Raw genomic sequence first — 19,223 nt, forward strand, 5'->3', positions numbered from 1 at the left:
GAACTCTCTTACTTGCTGGCAGGCGGCACCCCCCAGGTTAGCCCCAATCCTCCTGCCCTCCCTGCCCCTGTGCCCAGAGGTGGCCTCCACACTCGTTGTTCTCCGGGCACAAATTAGGGACTAGACAGAGTGAGGGAGAGGAAAAGGCAGAGTCCAATGACAGTCAGCCCAGGAAGCTAATGTCAAACTAAGTTTTTATTAATAACATCATCTGCCGGAGTCTGATGGGTCGGGCAGTGCTGGGCAGGCCCACCACACGCACACACAGGATACTACTCATCCCAAAGCCCAGGGCCACAGGGACTCCTTGGATGTGTCCCACCTAGAGACATATGCTGGACTGGGGTCCCAGGGGTGTGGGCTCGGTGGGCTCCTGCCGGCACGGGCCTCATTCTGGAGGAGGCCAGTTCCCCATGTCATCCATCTCCTCCAGGAGCAGGTGCTGTGGGCAGACATGGGTGAAGAAGATATTGCCTGCTCTGCATTCCAGAACCTTCCCACCTACTCTCCCCCACATCACCCCAGCCACCTTTTCCAGACTTTCCCCACCACCCAGGTTCACCCACCCTGAGCGAACTACCCACATAATGCAGGAATACTTCTCCTCCACCTCCGGTTCCTCCCTTCCCTCTGCCTCTGTCCTGGGGGCCCTGCATACTTTCTTCTGGCTGAATGGAGCTTCACCTCCCTTAAGGTCCATCCCTCAGGTCCCTGGCATTCCCCAAAAGCTGAGGGGCAATCTCTCTCCCCCTTAGCAAGTGTCTCGAAGGGCAGAGGAGGAGAAAACGTGGTGGAGAGAGGGTGGGACTTTGAAACACCTATTATAGAAGGCAGGGGTTGAGGATATACCTCTGACCGCCAAAGAAAGGACTGGGGGCCCCACATGCACAGTCCAGAAACTCCCAAGTCTCCTGATGCTGCCAATGCTAGCCCAGGACTGTGAGCCCAGGATGGGAAGGGCAGGCAGGCCCACAAGGTCCTGGAGGGGGACAGATCCCAGGATTGGAGCCCCTCAGTATGAGGGGAAAATCAAGCGCCCACACAGCTTGTGTGTTTAGGGGTGTGGGGGCATCAGGCTCCTGGGACATGGGCATGCGGGCAGGCTTAGGGCACCCTCAGTGCCCAGCAGATGTAAATTTCTGGCAGAGTCAGCCATTGTGTTGTCCTGTGTCATCCCCTCCCCGCCAACACCACTCCATCACCCTTCCACCCCCCCCAAACCCACCCCACACACAACACCCCTCCCCTACACACACCCACACATACATACATACACACACTTACTGAGGAGCCTGTGAGGTCCTGCTGTAGTGTCTCAGCCTGTACACACACACACACACACACACACACACACACACTGAGGAGCCTGTGGGGTTCTGCTGTAGTGTCTCAGCCTGTCCTTACAGAGGCTAAAGTCAAGATGACCCAGCAGAATGGTCTCTGACTAGACTCCGGCTGTGGGCTCTTCCCTTCCGTGAACCAGAGACCATCAGGACAGAGAGTCCACTGAGTCATGGAGAGGAATGTTGAATGGATGGAAATTGACTCCAAGTGGACACGGTGGTATGTGGTCCCTCCCCAGCGCCTGTGTGTGTCTGTGGGCTTCGGTGTGAATGAGAGAAAAGAGTCCTGTTGTTCAAGTGCTAGCCCGTCTTGATAAATCTCCCTGTCTGTAATCCCAGCACTGGGGAAGTAGAGGTAGGAGGAAGAGAAGGCCAAGGCCAGCCTCTGCTACATACAGTCAGGCTAGCCTGGGCTACAAGAGACCTTGTCTCAACAAACAAGACAAGACAGGGGGGACAACACTGCTTCAAGTGGGAACTGCTGAAGTGTGTGTGTGTGTGTGTGTGTGTGTGTGTGTGTGTGTGTATATGTGTGTGTGCACATGCGTGTGTGTGTGTGTGTGTGCACATGCGTGTGTGTGTGTGTATATGTGTATGTGTATGTGTGTGTGTGTGTGTATATGTGTATGTGTGTGTGTATGTGTGTATATGTGTGTGTATGTGTGTATATGTATGTGTGTGTATGTGTGTGTGTATATATGTGTGTGTATGTGTGTGTATATGTGTGTGTGTGTATGTGTGTATGTGTATATGTGTGTGTATGTGTGTATATGTATATGTGTGTGTATGTGTGTGTGTGTATATATGTGTGTGTGTGTATGTGTGTGTATGTGTGTGTATATGTGTGTGTATGTGTGTATGTGTATATGTGTGTGTGTATGTGTGTGTGTGTGTGTGTATGTGTGTGTGCACGTTTGTGGGGGAGGCAGGCTGCAACTAGGGGCCAGGGCCATGAGATAAGGGCCCCTCACCCCACATCCATGGGCTAGTGGACTAGATGGACACCCAGGCATACCTGGCCGTCCACCATGCCGGCCTCCTCCAGCGTGATGTCTGGCCGGGTCAGCAGCTCCCGGCCCTCCGGGCTGCCCACCTTCCAGAGGCGGGACTCACGTCTCACCTTCAGAATCTTCTTCAGCTCTGACTCCACAAAACCTGTGAGGCAAAGAGGTGGGCTGGCTCTGTGCCGTGGGGACAGATATCTGCTCACTGCTCCTCCTGGCATGTCCCCCCAGCACCTACAGACCTTCAAGGCCACCAGGTTTCCTGTAATGCTCATGGCAACCAGCTCCTCTGCAGGCAGCTGTGTGTGTGGGGGGGGGGGAGGTCCTCAGAAAAATTGGGACAGAATACTGGGACTTTCAGCTCAAGGGGTTGAGGCAGGAGGATCACAAGTTCAAGACTATCTAGACAACCTCGTGAGAATGTCTAAAACAATAAAAACAAATCCCTTAGCCCCTAAATTCTGTGAGATGCTCAAACAAGTTTTTGAACCCGAGCAGGGGGCCACAGAACCCTGACCGGTGGCCTGCTGGCCAGAAGTTCAAGTTGAGTGACCCGGCTTGGGGTCAGGGTCTAAAGCAGAGGACAGTGTGTGCGTACTAGGCCCTCAACCAGCAGGGACCTGGTACCATCTCCAGTAAACCGTGTCTTCAGGGCTGAATGGAATCGGAGGATGCTGGCAACCCCCGAGGAATCGGCACTGCTGGTTAACTGGCTGGGGTGGGAGGTAAATGAGGCCACACATTTGACATGACTGAGCTTGCAGGAGAAATGGGGTCTGCGATCCCTGCCTTCTCAGAGTGTGGGGCTGGCAGAGCTCAGGAAGTCCCCACTGTGTGCCCACCTTCTTCTCAACGCTTCGACCCGGGCCAGCTCCTGCAAAGCCTTCAGGTACCTGGAGCCAGCCAGGCACAGGCTCTCCCACACCCTGAGCTCCTCCTGCAGTGGAATGGGAGGCTGCTCCTGGGCAGGGTTTGCCAGGGTATTGCCACCAACTGCCCCAACTGCCTGAAATGAAGTCCCAGCTCTGTCATTCGTAGCTGTGAGATCTGGGCAAGTTACTCAACTTCTCTGTGCTTCAATTCCTATGCCATCAGCGGAGTTATAACAGCAACCACTTCAGAGGTGTCAAATCACATTTGAAAAGAATGGCCCCAGTGATGGCAGTGTAAACATACACAATATCTTGGGGGTATTTGGGCTATTGTTTTTACTTTTTTTTTTTTTTAAATGTGTGTATCTGTGCACAGGTGCCTATGGAAGCTAAAAGCTGGTGTTGGATTCCCTGGAGCTGGAATCACTGGTAGTTGTGAGCAACCCAACATGGGTGCTGGGAGCTGAACCGGGGTCCTCTGCAAGAGCAACAAGTGCTCTTAACCCTCAGCCGGCTCCCCAGGCCGAATGACTTTTATCACGTCACTGAACCAACTGCTATTATCTGAGGCCACCCTGAGGCGGCTCTAGGGTTGATGAGCAGGAACCAGGCTTGGAGGTGCCCTCCCCCAGGCCGGAGCTGGGTGGGATGAGGGGGACCCTAGCTAGGCCTGGAGGTCAACCCTCGGCCATTCCTGTCCATCACCGGCGGTCCTCTGCTGCCACCTCATGGCCAGTGCTTGAGTTTCTTCCCTAAGCCACAGGCCAAAGCCGGACTCTGACCCTGGAGATGTCGGGCAGACACACCTACCCACTGTATCTGTGGACCTGAAAGTCTTCTGCAGTGGAGATTGGACGGTAGCGACACAGGGGGCACACAGCTTGAGGTAACGGTCCTCCTCCACTTCTTCTCGCTCCTCTTTCTCCTCATGGGACAAGTCATCCTTGAGAGCAAACTGAGGCACGGCTGGTCTCTGAGCCTGTAAAGGGGTTCAGGACTCCAGGCCTGTGTCCCTTCCTCCCCAAAGCAGGAAACAAGAGGAAGCGTTTCCCCCTCGGCAAGCCAGAAGTCCCGGGACCCAGCCCCACTGACCTTGGCCATGGCTGACTTCTGGAGTTGCTTGTACAAGCCGAGGAGATAGTTCCACGGGGTGGGCCCCGCCTTGCAAGAGGTCAGCCTGAGGTCTCCTGCGGAGGAGGATTGGTCACTGAGGCTGGCGGCAGGCTGGCGAATGCCAGTCTCAGAGGGAGGGGGAAGGGCACCCAGAGAGGAGCTACCCTCTATTCTGATGGTTTTTTTCCTTTTTAATGACGTTTTTTTCTTTATCCTGGAGGACGGGGAGGCGCATACCATGGCGTGCATACAAGGGGTCAGAGGACTACTTGTAGGAAGGAGTCTGTTCTTACTGTCCACCATGTGCGTCTCGGGAACCAAACTCAGGTCCTCACTCAAGCTTGGCAGCGGTCTCTACCCATAGACCCATCTCGCTGTCCCCCTGTGGTATCGCTTTTTGTGGATTTGTTTTGTTTTGAGACGGCAACTCGTGGAGCCTAGCCTCAAACTCTGCTATGTAGCCAAGGCTGGCCTTCGACTCCCCACCTTCCTGCCTCTGCCTCCTGGGGTTCCAGGTGTGGGCCACTATCCTTAGCTTGTTGTTGCTATTTATTTTGTTGAGGGAAGGATGTCACTATGAAGCTGGGCAGGCCTCGAACTTGTGGTAATTCTCTTCAAGTGCTGGACAGAATGAGTCCCTGCAACGGGCTCTGTCCTGTGTTAACAGGATGCCTACTGTGTGCTGGGCCCAGCTCCTGCGCCCGGCTCTGTCCTGTGTTAACAGGATGCCTACTGTGTGCCGGGCCCAGTCCCTGCACCGGGCTCTGTCCTGTGTTAACAGCATGCCTACTGTGTGCCGGGCCCACTCAATCACTGCATCTGGCTCTTGCCCTGTTTTACTGAACACCCACTGTGTGCTGGGGCCTGGACCTAGCCCTTGACAAAGAGCATCTCACTGATGCTTGCCATGTGCCTCAGAGACAAGTGCTGTTTGATTTTCCTTTTTATAGATTGAGGTGTGTGGGGCAGAGAGATTCAGCAGTTTTCCACTGTCGTCATATAACTTGGCATGGAGGAAGTGGGGTTCAAACCTCAGATTATGTCTCACGTCCTGCTGGGCTCCCCACCCCACGAGGTCCTAGAAGAGAGGTGTCCATTTCCCCCTCCTCAGCTGTCTACTTACCAATCTCGATTAGACGGTGCCCCTCCTCTCCCTCGCTGACGAAGGCCCCAGGGATGAGTGCCAGTGGTCCCGGAACCCACTGCAGACCTCCTTGTTCTGTCTCCAGGGTCTGGGCAAAGTGTTCCCTAATCCCAAAGCACAGTCAGGTGGGGGAATCAGGGGACACCCAGAGATGTGGTCAGGGCCCGGTCCACCTGGGACCTTTCCCCAGACCTGCTTGACCTGCCTCCCTCTCTCCCAGGCCCCTGCTCTGTTCTCAGGGGTCTCTATCAGAGGGGTTTTCCTACCCCTGTGGGAGGGAGGAAGTGGGGAGCTGGGTACCTTCCACACAGGGAATGGCTGCTAAGACCAGTGGGAAAGAAAGTCAGGAAAGGAGAGTGAGCAGGCAGGCCAGAAGCACTGACTGAGAAGAGGCTCCAGCTCTGGCAGTCCCTAGTACTTTTTTGTTATTGTTGTTCAGGTTTTCGAGACAGGGTTTCCCTGTGTAGTCCCGTCTGTCCTAGAACTCGCTCTGTAGCCCAGGCTGGCCTTGAACTCAGAGATCCGCCTGCCTCTGCCTCCCAAGTGCTGGGATTAAAGGCGTGCGCCACTATGCCTGGCTTTCATTGTTTTGTTGTGTTGGGGACTAATCCCAGGGCCTGGAGTAGTAATGCTGCAACCCAGGCACACCCCAACTCCCTTTCATCTTTGGTACTCAGTCCAGTCCAGCCACCCCTCACACCCCCCATCTGCTGATCCCGCCTTCCCAGAGACTTTCAGGCTTCAGGATCCCTTACCCCAGCCCTTCGCCATCCATGGGCTTCCACCCACCGGCCTCCAGCGCGTATCCTGCTCTATCTGGATCATGCCCCCCCCCCAACCACAGCCGCAGCTCCTCACCTGTCTGAGACTCCTGAGGCCCCAGGGGCCTCCCCTGCTGGCTCTTCCTCCTCTCCTTTCTTTTCAGACTGGTGCCCCAGAACCTCCCTGATTTCTCTGGTGGGGACCGATGTCACCTCTACACCCTGCGCCTTGAGCTTCAGGGTGTCCTTGGAGGTGAGGGTCTGGGACCCCATGTCCCCTGTGCCCAGCCCTAAGGCATCTTGCAGCGGTGGGTTTGAGGGGACTGCAGACAGGACCCTGGGTACCATGGCGTGTAGCCGTGGTTCCCTCCTCCCACGACCTCCCTGGCGGCCCATCCTTGGGGAGACAACATCCTGCTCCTGTGAGGGGTTGGGCAGGCTCTTGGTCTGGGACTTCTTAGAACCGCCCTTCCTCCCCACCAAGCTTCGAAGAAATCGCAACAGGGAGGAGCAGCCCAAGATTCGTGACCGTGACCGAGGAGTCCGAGCCTGGGCCGCCATCCTGAGAGGGACCCCTGACTCAGGGAGAAGTCATGGCAGCCCAGGACCAACTGCTAATAGAAACCTCCAGTTGGAAACTTCCAGGAGTTCTAGAAGGCAGTGGAGAGGTGGGGGTGGGGAGGAATAACGGGAGGCGGGGGAGGGGGGCGGCTGGAAGGAGAGCAGGCCCGGGGAGCCAGGCGGGGCAGGCTCAGCAGAGACACAGAAAAGCTGCATGCACAGGCTGTGGAGGCCTGGCTGAGGGTGAACAGGGAGCCTGGGGTGGGGGCAGGTAACAGACCCTGAGAACAGGACTCCACACACTCCTGTCTCCCTGGAGTTTATTCTGTGCTTGAGGTCGGTCCCTGAAGCCTGGCAGGGTCAAGGTGACAGCACAAATTCTACTGAGTTTTTTTTTTTTTTTTTCCCTTTCTTTCAGGGTGTCGTGTAGCACAGGCTGGCCTCTATTTCCTGATCCTCCTGCCTCAGCCTCCTGAGAGCTGCAGTTGCTGGTCTGCATCACCACCCCCAGCTCCATCCTGGTTTCATTGTGGTGTTTTGCTTTCCACTAGAGGGAGAATATGGAAGATGAGGGTCTGGAACCAGAGTCAGGAAAGGCAGTGAAGAGAAGGCGTCCCCCCTGGGCTGGGGCAGGGCAGGCACGGGATGCTGCAGACCTGGGGCAGGGCAGGTCAGGCACGGGATGCTGCAGACCTGCTGCTTTCAGGCCTGGCCCATAGGACCTTCCTTCAAGCAGCAGCTTCCCTGTTCATCTGCATCCGGCGGCCATCAAGCAACTTCCTCTAGAGGGAGCTGATCACTGCCGGGAGCCGCTGGCTCCTCTATGGTCACAAAGTCGCGAGGTTTCCTGGGCCAAGAGACAACCAGAGGCGGCTTTCAGACACCGTGGATTCACGGACTCCGGTTCCTCCAAGTCAGGCCTGAAACTTTGCACCTGGGATCAGCCACTAGCCCTCCGGGATCTTTGTCTTCAGACTATTGAGCCATCCCACATCTGGACCAGAGCCGGGCAGGTACGTTGGCAGCTAGCGCCAAACCCCATCCTCCTAATCCTGGCAGCTCTGGCCCAGGGTGGGGCAGAAAGCCCCATTGGGAACCGGCCGAGAAGGGGAGACTTGAAGTTTTCCTGGGTGGTCCTTAAAGCCATGCTGGAGTCTAATCCAAACAGGGCCATTTCCAGCTGAAATGTCCCTTCTTATCCAGGCTCTGGTGGCCCTGGATGCCAGGCAACTGGGACTTTTGTTATCTGGAAGGAGAGGAGGGTGAAGGTCAAGGACAGAGAAATTTCACAGTTGATCCCTTTTGCTGTCCCAGGACCCCTAGAGCAATGCTAGGTACAGCCTAGAGGTTGGTTGTGGGGAACATGCATCCTGGGCCCAGCAAGTGGATGTAGTGGGAAGTCAGGTCACTTGGATGGGGGCCCAGGCCAGCACAGACTGTTCTGAGACCCCCGACCTGCTCTCAACAGTGAGCCTCCAGGGCGGGCGGGGGGGGGGGGGTAGAGTCAGCATCCCCTGGCCCTGCCGGCCTGGGATTACCGGAGTTTAAGAACCAGGGCAGCAGGAAGAGCCCCCTATTCCGGAAGGAGCCGCTGGGTGGAACATGCCAAGCCTAGGGCTGTCTTCATGAGGCCTAGCTCTTGGAGATGAGGAGTGGGTCTGCTCACCCTGACTCCAGCACTGGTGGGAAAGTGAAGGGCAGCCAGCCCCCCAGCCCCCACCCCTTTTCCGAGAGTAACTTTCAAAAGTAGTCTCCAGCCTGAGAACCAAGGTGAGTGTGGTACTCAGCCCCAGGCCGACAGAGGGCTGCTATGCTTGGCCCTAGGCGGGTCTGCACCCTCTTCACTGACAGGAGGGTCACTTCCTGAGGTGATGGAGGCTGACCAGGAAGGCTCTTGAAAGGGGTGCAAACTGAAAGTGAAAGGTCTTGCTTGCCTCAGGAAATAACTGTCGACACCAGCGGCCAAGACTGGTCAAAGAGGAAAATGGACTTGGGTGTGGCATGGTAGAGGACACCTACAATACCAGCACACCAGTGTCTGAGGCAGGAGGATCAAAGGGCACAAGACCTTCCTGAGGCTGTCTAGTAAGAACCTGTTTAAAATAGATATGTAAATAAACCAAGAACCAAAAGAAAACAGTCAGCACCCAAGTGTAGGGTGCGTTGAAGTGTGTGGTGTGAGGCAGGCTGAGGAGGTTGAGAGGTCCCACAGTGTAGGGGTGTGTTGAGGAGGCTGAGAGGTCCCACAGTGTAGGGGTGTGTTGAGGAGGCTGAGAGGTCCCACAGTGTAGGGGTGTGTTGAGGAGGCTGAGAGGTCCCACAGTGTAGGGGTGTGTTGAGGTGTGTGGTGGAGGCAGGCTGAGGAGGCTGAGAGGTCCCAGCTCACTTTTAGGCAGGTGGTAATGGGGAGGAGAGATGCTCTGGGAACACACTCTGAAGTAAGTGCTGGGATGTGGCTTAGTTGGTAAAATGCATGTCCAGCATGTACAATGTCCTGGGTTTGATCCCCAGCACACCTGTAATCCCAGCACTCAAACAGTGGAGGCAGGAGGATCATTCTCTGCCCCATACTCAACTTGAGGCCAGGACAGAACAAAAAATCTGGGCCATCGAGACAGCTCAGCAAGTGAGGAGCTTGCTGCGAAGTGTGACAACCCAAATTCTGTCCCTGGAACCCACATGATGGAAGGAGAGAGCCCACTCCTGAAACCTGTCCTCTGACCTCCACACGTATTTCATGACACACAAACACATACACATAAATATATATAAATACATGTGATGGTGCACACCTTTAATCCCAGCACTCAGGAAGCAGAGGCAGGTGGATCTCTGTGAGTTTGAGGCTAGCCTGGTCTACAGAGCAAGTTCCAGGACAGCCAGAGCTACACAGAGAAACCCTGTCTTGAAAAACAAAACAAAACAAAACAAAAAACTCTGCAAGACAAATGTCTTTCTCTGACCTTGTGGCAGCTACTCATTTTGTTCTGCCCTGATTTTTCCAACCTGTACAATAGGTGCGAGGGTGCTAGCTCTACCTGTGTCCTGGGAGATTTTTTTCTTTCTTTTATTTTTAAAACTGGATCTTAGCCGGGCGGTGGTGGCACACGTCTGTAAGCCTTTAATCCCAGCACTCGGGAGGCAGAGACAGGCGGATCTCTGTGAGTTCGAGGCCAGCCTGGTCTACCAAGTGAGTTCCAGGAAAAAGGTACAGAGAAACCCTGTCTCGAAAAACCAAAAAAAAAGACTGGATCTCATGTAGCTTTGGCTGGCCTGGGACTTCATACGTAGACCAGACTGGCCTAGAACTCACTGTCTCCCAAGTGCTAGGATCAAAGCATGTCACACCAGGACCAGCCAGTGATGGGAACCATCAACAAAATTCTCCTAAGTGTCAGGAGTGTGTGGTAGACTCTTAAGAGTTTGCTGTCAAGTCCTATCGGAAAACAAGCATGTCCCACCGGCCATGGGGAAGTAGACCCTGGAGGAAGGCTTTCATGGCTGGGAGGTGGGAGGCTGAGGAAGGGACGGGTAGCCTCGGAAACAGCAGAAAGGCCCCCCAGTCTCTCAAAGCAGCTCCCCCTCCCCTGTCTTGGGGTGAGAGTCTTCCTGGCAAGGCTGTACCACAGCCTTGTGGAGGCCTTGACCTCACCTGGTCTCTGTCTGGCTTCCTCAACAATTCCCGTATCTCCCCTAGGGCTTGGGACCTTGGGGGGTTCCCATTGCCCCCAGGAGACACCACCAGGCCCCCAAGGTGGTGGAACGTTAGTCGTGGAGGACTTCAGTCTTCTTAGCAATGGGTGACATGGGGTTCCCTCACTCCTGTCAGGACAACTGTGGGGACTCCAGACAGCGGTCCCTGCTCTCAACTCGCTCGCTCACTCGCTCTCTTTCTTCTGAACTTTCTTTCTTCTCTTTTTCCCCTTGAGACAGGGTCTCACTGTGTAGTCCTGACTGTCCTGGAACTAGCTCTGTAGAACAGGCTGGCCTCGAACTCAGAGATCCACCTGCCTCCCGAGTGCTGGGAGTAAACCCAGCCTCATCTCGGCTTTTTTCTCACCTGTCTCCGCAGGGTGACAGTGCTGTCCACCAAGACCTGAAAGATGGCATCTGGACAAGGACCAGGTCCTCCAAGGGAGGACTGTGATGACTCCCCTTCTGGTAAGGGTCCTCCTGCCCCTCACCATCCCAGAAGCACAAGAGATAGAAAGGCATGGGGCTGCTGTGCAGGGGCTGCTGTGCAGGGGTGTGAGGCTTCTCTGGGCACAGGGGCAGGTGGAGGCAAGGGAGGGAGACAGAAGAGCCAGGCCTGATGCTGTGTCCCTGCAGTGGGAGAAAGAAGGAAGTGACCTGGCTTATCCCAGTCAGGTGCATGAACAGGGGAGGGGAGGAAGTGGGATGGCTGCCCTATCCTCTTCTCTCAGGTGGATGGGCAGGGAGGTCGGGCTGGTCCCTGGACTCGGGGTTCATATCCCAGGTCTGTGTGAGCTGGGTGTGCTAGCTCATGTCTGCAATCCCAGCACTTGAGAGGCTGAGACAGGATTGGACAGGATTGGACAGGACTGGCACAAGGTTGGTTTGTTTGTTTGTTTTTCGAGACAGGGTTTCTCCGTGTAGCTTTGGTGCCTGTCCTGGATCTCGCTCTGTAGACCAGGCTGGCCTTGAACTCACAGAGATCTGCCTGGCTCTGCTTCCCAAATGCTAGGTTTAAAGGCGTGCGTCATCACCGCCTGGTATGGATTGGTCCAAGTTTTAGGTCAGTCTGTCCTACAGAATGAATTTCAGGTCAGCCCGGGCTAGAGTGAGGTAGAGATACCCATCTCAGAAAGAAAACACCGATCCCAGATATGGGTGATGGCGCACACTTTTAAGCCCAGCACTCAGGTGGCAAAGACAGGAGCATCTCTGTGAGTTTGAGGCCAGCCTGGGCTACATACCGAGTTCCAGGCTAGCCAAGGCAACATAGCAAGACCTTGTCTCAAAAAAAAACAAAGACAGAGACCATTCTCCTTCGACTGGCCCAAGGCTCCTGATTTCAGTTTGGTTGTGTCCTGTTTCCTACACTCCAAGGACTGGGGACCATGTCCACCTGAGAGCTCAGGAGCCCAGTTCTGCGGTTTGGCTCTCGGGAAGAGCAGAACAGACACAATGTGCATAGATTACAAGGGGGACTTACTAGATTGGGGTGCGTGGTATCTACACACTGGGGAGGCTGAGGACCTGGGAGCTGCTTGGTCCAAAAGGTGGAAGTCTCAGCAGTCCCAGTCTAGTGCTGAAGCCTAGAGGATTCCTGCACGGCCCTGGTCTCAGTCCACAGCGGAAGGCTGAGGCAGCTGGGTTTTCATAACAGTGAAAGCAGCAATATTAGGGTAGAAGTACTTACCCACAGGCAGTGGGGTGGGCAGTGGGGAGGGCAGGCAGTGGGGGAGGGCGGGCAGTGGTACTGCCACTGGAAGGTGTGCCTCAGTTTCCCCATCTGTAGGCCGGAGCTCACTTACAGGCCAGGACGATCACGAGGAATGAATGATCACACTGGCGGAACACCGTGGGGCAGTGCTGAGTGTCGTGAAGGGGCTGGAGGAAGCAGTGGAAGGGAGGGTACCCGGGGACAGCCTTCTCTTGCTGACTCCCAGCTCCGACCTCAGAGCAGCAGGTTGCCCGGGACACAGAGGAGGTCTTTCGAAGCTACGTTTTTCACCTCCACCATCGGGAACAAGAGACCCAGGGGGCGGCTGCCCCTGCCAACCCCGAGATGGACAACTTGCTTCTAGAACCCAACAAGTAAGCTCCAGCCCCAGGGGGCCAGGTCAGGGCTCCTGTCTCCATCATCTCTCCCTTCTGCAATCCTGCCCACAAGCAGGGCGCCTATCCTGGATCTCGCTCTGTAGCCCAGGCTGGCCTCGGACTCACAGAGATCCGCCTGCCTCTGCCTCCCGAGTGCTGGGTTAAAGGCGTGCGCCACCATGGGCCCAGTTCCCAGGGCTAACTTCCCACTCCCCAACTCTCATTCCTACAGCGTCTTGGGTCAGGTGGGTCGGCAGCTTGCCATCATTGGAGATGACATTAACCGGAGATATGAAACCGAGTTCCAGAATTTACTGGAACAGCTCCAGCCCACAGCTGGGAACGCCTATGAACTCTTCACCAAGATTGCCTCCAGGTACCATCACTCTACCCCGCACACATGGGATGGGCTCCTTGGCTGGTGACAGTGTCAGTGAACTCAGACACAATCCCCACCCGTCTCCCGGTCTCTGGGCCCTGTTCACTTTTTGCACACACGCTCATATCTCTTAGGAACTCTGGCACCCACTAGTGCCCTGGGGTGGGAATGTTCCCAAGGGCCCTGCAGCCCAGCTGAGACGTGCCACCAACTTCTGTCAGGTCACCTGCGATGCAATGGCATCTAAGAGGCCACCCAATGCTGAGGACGGAGAGTCACTCCATACAAGGCTCTCATCCCAGCTTACCACTGACCACCACTGTGAACCCTCCTGGGAAATAGAGAAAGCACCTTAAATTGGTGTTCCCACTTTCAAACCACAGCCACGATGGCTTGATATTCGTTGTTTTTTAAATCCTGTTGTTTTTTGTTTTGTTTTGTTTTGTGTAGCCCTGGCTGTCCTGGAACTCGCTCTGTATACCAGGCTGGCCTCAAACTCACAGAGATCTGTCTGCATCTGCCTGCCTCTGCCTCCCAAGTGTTGGGATTTACAGGCATACACCACCACTGCCCAGCTTCATTTTCATCTTATGTGTATGGGTGTTTTTGCATCTATGTATGTGCGCTTGCATGCCTGATGCCGAACAGGCCAGAAGAAGGCCTCTGGAGCTAGAGTCACCATGAAGGTGCTGGGAATTGAACCCAGATACTCTGGGAGAACAGCCACTGCTCTTAACTGCTGAGCCACCTCTTCAGCCCCTTGTTTTTGAAATAAGGTCTCATGTAGCCCAGACTGGCCTTGAACTCTTGATCCTCCTGCATCAGCCTCCCAAGGGCTAGGATCACAGGCTTGTGCCACCAGGCCTGGCTGTGTTCACTGTCCTTTCCCTGAACCAGGCAGGGAGTCAGTGTCAGGGTAGATGTAAAGGTGGCGGTACAGGTAGAAGCCAGTGACGGGTTTAAGATGGGTGCTCAGAGCTGGCATGTCCTGTCCCGGCCCTCAGCCAGGCCCCACTCTGCGCCCCTGTGGTTTGGGATCTCTCCTAATCTCTTCTGTCCTTTTCTCTCTGCTGTCCCCGGGCTGCCAGGCCAGCAGCAACCTTCACAGGTAACATCCCCGCCACCTGTCTGCCCACCCTTCCCCTCTACACTAGCAGCAGCCGGCTCATGGTCCTCTTGGCTTTTTCCTTTCATGCTGTGAACCCCAGGCTCTTCCTGATTGGCAGCCAGGCCAAGGCAGACTTTCTGACCTGGACTAGCTGCTCAACCATTTAGATTCCCAGTTGGGGGGGGGGGGGAGTAGGGAGGAAGGAAAGGGTCCCATTCCCAAGGCGGGCTCTCCATGATCTATGGAACCCTTTGCCCACAGCCTATTTAAGAGTGGCATCAGCTGGGGTCGTGTGGTGGCTCTCCTGGGCTTTGGCTACCGCCTGGCCCTGTACGTCTACCAGCGTGGTTTGACCGGCTTCCTGGGCCAGGTGACCTGCTTTTTGGCTGATATCATACTGCACCATTATATTGCCAGATGGATTGCGCAGAGAGGCGGCTGGGTGAGTGCCTGAGGCTGGGACATCCCCCTGCTGTTCGGGCCGTCCAGCCACTCTATAACCCACCCCTTTTCTCCTGACAGGTGGCAGCCCTGAATCTGAATTTGCGTAGAGACCCCATCCTGTGTGTAATGACAATTCTTGGTGTGGTTCTGTTGGGCCAATATGTGGTACACAGATTCTTCAGATCATGACTCCTGGGGAGCCCTTTGGGGCCCCAGCCTAAACCTCTCCCTACCCCCCTCCCCTGCAACAGACCTCTCCTTCATCCAAGAGCACAGACGCTTTAGCAAACAGGCACCCCTGCTTTGAAGAACCACTGCCCGGGGTCATCAAGGAGGCACGGATACCCCAACATTGCATGGTGCTACTGGGCCCTGTCCTGTCTGAGTGGGGCTGACTGATGCCTTGAAGGGACAAGAGGCTGGGTACTACTTTCCAGGAAGTTTTTAAGTGTTTTTTTTTTTCTTTTTATACTACCCTTAGAGACAAGCCCCCTTTTCTTACACGGTGCCCAAAGTCAGCACATTGGGGACCTGGGGACCAGTGGTTCTAACGTGTGTTCCCAGGACTCCTGCTACTTTGGAAGGTCAGAAATCAAGAGGGGTCTTGAGCCCATGGCCTGGCCCTCCCTATACTGGCTCCCAAGAACAGGACTGGCTGTAAGGTTCCTACTCAGTCCCCCCATTTCTTACTCCCCAGTTCCATCCCCCACTCTTCCCTCCCTGCTTCCATCCCCTACCCTGTTCCACTTTGCCCTTGTGGCTGGACTCTCAGGGATTCTGAGCCCGGAGTGAGGGTGGAGGTGAGGGTTCGGACCACAGCTGTCTGAACATGTTCATCAAGGCCCTCCAAACCTGGTCCCTTCCTGCACCCTTCCCGTTTTCACCCATCCCCTGACCCAAGGACCACTGCCCCCACCCTAGTGGGTAGGGAAACCCTCACCACCCCGCCCTTCTCCCCTGAGTCCTCAGGGGAGCCTGCCTGCTGGGAGACCTCCTTTTCTGACTGCACAGCCTCGGACTCAGTCGTTTTGACGGGAAGGGGTGAGCCCTCGTTCGGAGGTGTCCATGCTTAAGAACTACACCAGCCGGGGCAATTGTGGATCTGGGTGCAGCGTGGCCCCCGGGACCTGTGAATACTTGAACCACATCACCACCCATGTTCCTTGTCTGCCTAGGCCCTCCTCAGGTGGGGTGGGGGTGTCTCCTCTATCTTGCACAACATAGGGATAAGGGGAGAGAAAATTCTTGATTAAGCCAAATACAGGGAGGAGAGGCAGACGGGTCCCCCACCTCACCCTCTGACTGTGTCTGGAAATAAACTGTGCAATCCCCCCCAACACCCCACCTGGCGTTTTTTACCTTCTGCTACCTCTCCAATGCTGGATTGTGGAAACTGGACAGACTGGTGCAATCCTGACTCCACACTACATAAGTCCTTATACTGAGATCCCAAAATCCTGGGTACGGGGCTGCAGATGGATACTCAGAACAACCCCCGCCAGCCCTTTGTGACATCCCAAGCAGCTCTAGCCCTTACTTTTTTTTTCTGTGCATGTATGATGGGGCACATGTGCCACAGTGTGTGTGTGTGTGTGTGTGTGATGTCTAGTGGTGTGTGTGTGTGTGATGTCTAGTGGTGTGTGTGTGTGTGATGTCTAGTGGTGTGTGTGTGTGTGATGTCTAGTGGTGTGTGTGTGTGTGTGCGATGTCTAGTGGTATGTGTGTGTGTGATGTCTAGTGGTGTGTGTGTGTGTGTGATGTCTAGTGGTGTGTGTGTGTGTGTGATGTCTAGTGGTGTGTGTGTGTGTGTGATGTCTAGTGGTGTGTGTGTGTGTGTGTGTGTGTGATGTCTAGTGGTGTGTGTGTGTGATGTCTAGTGGTGTGTGTGTGTGATGTCTAGTGGTGTGTGTGTGTGTGTGTGTGTGTGTGATGTCTAGTGGTGTGTGTGTGTGTGTGTGTGTGTGATGTCTAGTGGTGTGTGTGTGTGTGATGTCTAGTGGTGTGTGTGTGTGATGTCTAGTGGTGTGTGTGTGTGTGTGTGTGTGTGTGATGTCTAGTGGTGTGGGGTGTGTGTGTGTGTGTGTATGTGTGTGTGTGTGTGTGTGTGTGATGTCTAGTGGAAATCAGTTCTCTCCTTGCACCACTTGGGACCTGGAAATCAAACTGAGGTTGTCAGGCCTTTACTCACTGAACCATCTCACGCCCCTCTTATTTCTCTGCATTCCAGGCAGTTTTCCCACCGCAGGGCAGTCAGGGACCCCTCGGGTGGGCAGCTGAACGGACAGGTGTGCCACGCTGAGGACCCCACAGGCCCACACCCACCATAAAGGTCCTTTTACACACTTAGCTCTGCCTGGGACATAATGTTCCAGCTCCCCCGTTCCTCGTGTACACACACACACACACACACACACACACACACACACACACACACACACACGGCTTTTTTGATGCTAGGAGCTTTAATGTTGCATGGGAGCCCCTACCGAGAGGCAGCCAGGGGGGGGATAAAAATAACAAGCCGGGGGCGTTGAAATGTTCCGAAATTCACAAAGATTCCTTTCTGCCTTCAGTCCCGGGCACCCTGGTTTGTGTTTCTGACACCCGCCCCAGCCGGTCACATCACGTGTCAGTCCAAGAGGCCCGGCGAAGCTTGCACTTTGCAGTGGCCCGGGTTGGCGCTCTGAGCCCTCGCCCCCTCCCATCGCCCTCGGTGCGCCCACGGGTGCCGGGGGCTGGAAGAGTGTTTGCGACCGCCAGCCCGAGCTCAAAGCCGACACCGAGGGCTCCGTGTGCCCGCGTGTACGCCGAGGACTTCTTTTGCAAACTGGAACAACATGTGGCGGGTGGGCACTGGACTCCCACCTTCCAGAAAGGCAGGCGCCTTTTCAGGTCCGTGGGTAGCAACGAGCACTGAGCTAGAACTTGCCACACGGTTACTGGCTCGAGATTTTACCTGGAGGCAGGAGGAGAGGGTCGCTGGCCTCGCGAGCACACGCCCGCCATGGATTTGGGTGAACACAATGTCGAGGTAACTCGCTGGTCCTCCCCGGTGAGGTTACAGCCCCAAGGGGAGGGTGCTGCCCGCGTCCAAGATGGCCGTCGCAGCCTCACTCGCGCCTGCGTGCCCCTTTGTGGGTGGGGCCTGGGAGCCCAATTTTTCTAGTTGGTTCTTGGATTTAGAAACCAAGGGCAAGGGGGCGGTCATTTCCATCTGCAGGGAGGGGGAGCGCCGGGTTTGGGGCTCTGGCTTCTCTGGCCCCTCTCCACACCTAACAAGACGAAGTGCCCCCCAAACCTCACTCCCAGGTACTTCCCGGAGCTGCCCAAACCAGGGGGCGAGAAGTTAGGAGGGGAAGCATAAGGGACAGGCTGAGAGGCTGCGGAGATGCAGATGGACCCTGCAGGTGCTGCGGTTAAATCGAGAGCACGCACTCCTACGCTTCAACACTTGTGGGTCTCCCGGAACTGTACCTTGTTTGCGCCAGATACATCTGGATTTCAGGAGGCTCCAGAGCGAGTGGCGGTCAGCCTGACCTACGTTGAGACCCCGTCCTCTCAAAAAATAAATCAATCCTTCCCTTACCCCACATTACTCAGTGTCTCCATATCCACCGACCACAGCACATACTTCGGGTGTAATGGATTCCAACCCCAGGACTGGACAGGCAAATACTGACCGAAGTCCCTGATCGGTGAGAGACCCTGTTTCAAACACACACACACACACACACACACACACACACACACACACACACACACACACACACGTCAAGCCCGAGGGGTGGTGGCGCACGCCTTTAATCCCAGCACTCGGGAGGCAGAGCCAGGCGGATCTCTGTGAGTTCGAGGCCAGCCTGGTCTACAGAGCGAGTTCCAGGACAGGCACAAAGCTACAGAGAAACCTTGTCTCGGGAGGAAAAAAAAAAAAGGGGTCGCGGTTGGAGAGATGGCCCAGCAGTTATGGGCATTACTGCTCCGGTGGAGGACCTGAGCTCAGTTCCCAGCACCCACTTCAGGCTACAGCTGCCTACAGTTCTAGCTCCATTGGATCCGATGCCCTCTCTGACCTCCATGGGCATCTGCACCCATAGGAACAAACCTGACCACCAAACACACACATACCCCAAATTAAAAGAATAAATAAATAAAGGCGCCTGCTGGAGGGCATGTGACCTGAGACCTGGGACCCATAGGATTCTGGGAAATTGTCCTTGGCCCTCCAGAAGTGCACCCCACACATATAATTAAATAATCATATAAATAAACTAAATATTGAAGGATGAAGTTCCTTGAGAATGTTTTATGTGCCTGAAACTTTTTCTCATTTGACTTGTAAATCTGTCCTATGAGGAATGTGTGCTTGGAAAATAAAATCAAGTATGTTAAATTTGTAAACATAGTTTAAATATTTACAGGAACTTAATTAGCTAAGTTTGTAAATGGTCTGGGTGATGTTAAAGCACATTAATATGTCAGCCCACGGCTAACTTTGAACACCCATCAAAGGGCAAGTTATTACTTTTTTATTATAAAAATGTATATATTATACAAAATGTACAAGAATTCTAAATAGAACATTAGCATATGCAAGTTAAAGTTAAGAATTTAGGAAAGTATGCCTTTAAATTTACAATTTTAACTAATATATATATTGAGAGAGTTGGGTGTGGTGTGGCACAGGCTGGCCTTGAACTTGCTGTGGAAAGG

General features: G+C 54.7%; 2 protein-coding genes across 3 annotated transcripts; one reads left to right on the forward strand and one right to left on the reverse strand.

Moving 5' to 3' along the window:
* Nucleotides 1-242: 242 nt before the first annotated feature.
* On the reverse strand, nucleotides 243-6,798 carry LOC118570048 (gametogenetin-binding protein 1-like). The gene is made up of 6 exons (XM_036168417.1): nucleotides 6,335-6,798; nucleotides 5,456-5,580; nucleotides 4,312-4,406; nucleotides 4,030-4,198; nucleotides 2,359-2,498; nucleotides 243-442 (listed from the first exon to the last, which is right to left on the reverse strand). The coding sequence occupies exons 1-6, from the start codon at nucleotides 6,796-6,798 to the stop codon at nucleotides 389-391; spliced, it is 1,047 nt and encodes a 348-aa protein (XP_036024310.1). The 3' UTR covers nucleotides 243-388.
* A 564-nt stretch (nucleotides 6,799-7,362) lies between these two features.
* Nucleotides 7,363-15,841, forward strand: Bak1 (BCL2 antagonist/killer 1). 2 transcript variants are annotated; one of them, XM_036168418.1, is made up of 6 exons: nucleotides 7,388-7,811; nucleotides 10,871-10,959; nucleotides 12,444-12,579; nucleotides 12,815-12,958; nucleotides 14,331-14,511; nucleotides 14,592-15,841. In XM_036168418.1, the coding sequence occupies exons 2-6, from the start codon at nucleotides 10,902-10,904 to the stop codon at nucleotides 14,700-14,702; spliced, it is 630 nt and encodes a 209-aa protein (XP_036024311.1). In that variant the 5' UTR covers nucleotides 7,388-7,811; nucleotides 10,871-10,901; the 3' UTR covers nucleotides 14,703-15,841. The 2 variants fall into 2 exon arrangements, with proteins under 2 accessions (XP_036024312.1, XP_036024311.1); XM_036168419.1 differs by lacking the exons at nucleotides 14,331-14,511; nucleotides 14,592-15,841 and adding an exon at nucleotides 14,050-14,324 and having other exon boundaries at nucleotides 7,363-7,811.
* Nucleotides 15,842-19,223: the final 3,382 nt, after the last annotated feature.

This window comes from Onychomys torridus, chromosome 18 (genome assembly GCF_903995425.1).
Source record: "Onychomys torridus chromosome 18, mOncTor1.1, whole genome shotgun sequence".
Lineage (NCBI taxonomy): Eukaryota > Metazoa > Chordata > Mammalia > Rodentia > Cricetidae > Onychomys > Onychomys torridus.

Coding starts and splice junctions, on each gene's coding strand:
- Bak1 (XM_036168418.1), top strand. CDS start 10,902: ATGGCATCTGGACAAGGACCAGGTCCTCCAAGGGAGGACTGTGATGAC. Junction 10,960..12,443: donor CTGTGATGACTCCCCTTCTG/GTAAGGGTCCTC, acceptor CTCCGACCTCAG/AGCAGCAGGTTGCCCGGGAC. Junction 12,580..12,814: donor TTGCTTCTAGAACCCAACAA/GTAAGCTCCAGC, acceptor TCATTCCTACAG/CGTCTTGGGTCAGGTGGGTC.
- LOC118570048 (XM_036168417.1), bottom strand. CDS start 6,798: ATGGCGGCCCAGGCTCGGACTCCTCGGTCACGGTCACGAATCTTGGGC. Junction 5,581..6,334: donor GCCTCAGGAGTCTCAGACAG/GTGAGGAGCTGC, acceptor CTTTGGGATTAG/GGAACACTTTGCCCAGACCC. Junction 4,199..4,311: donor AGAAGTCAGCCATGGCCAAG/GTCAGTGGGGCT, acceptor ACCCCTTTACAG/GCTCAGAGACCAGCCGTGCC.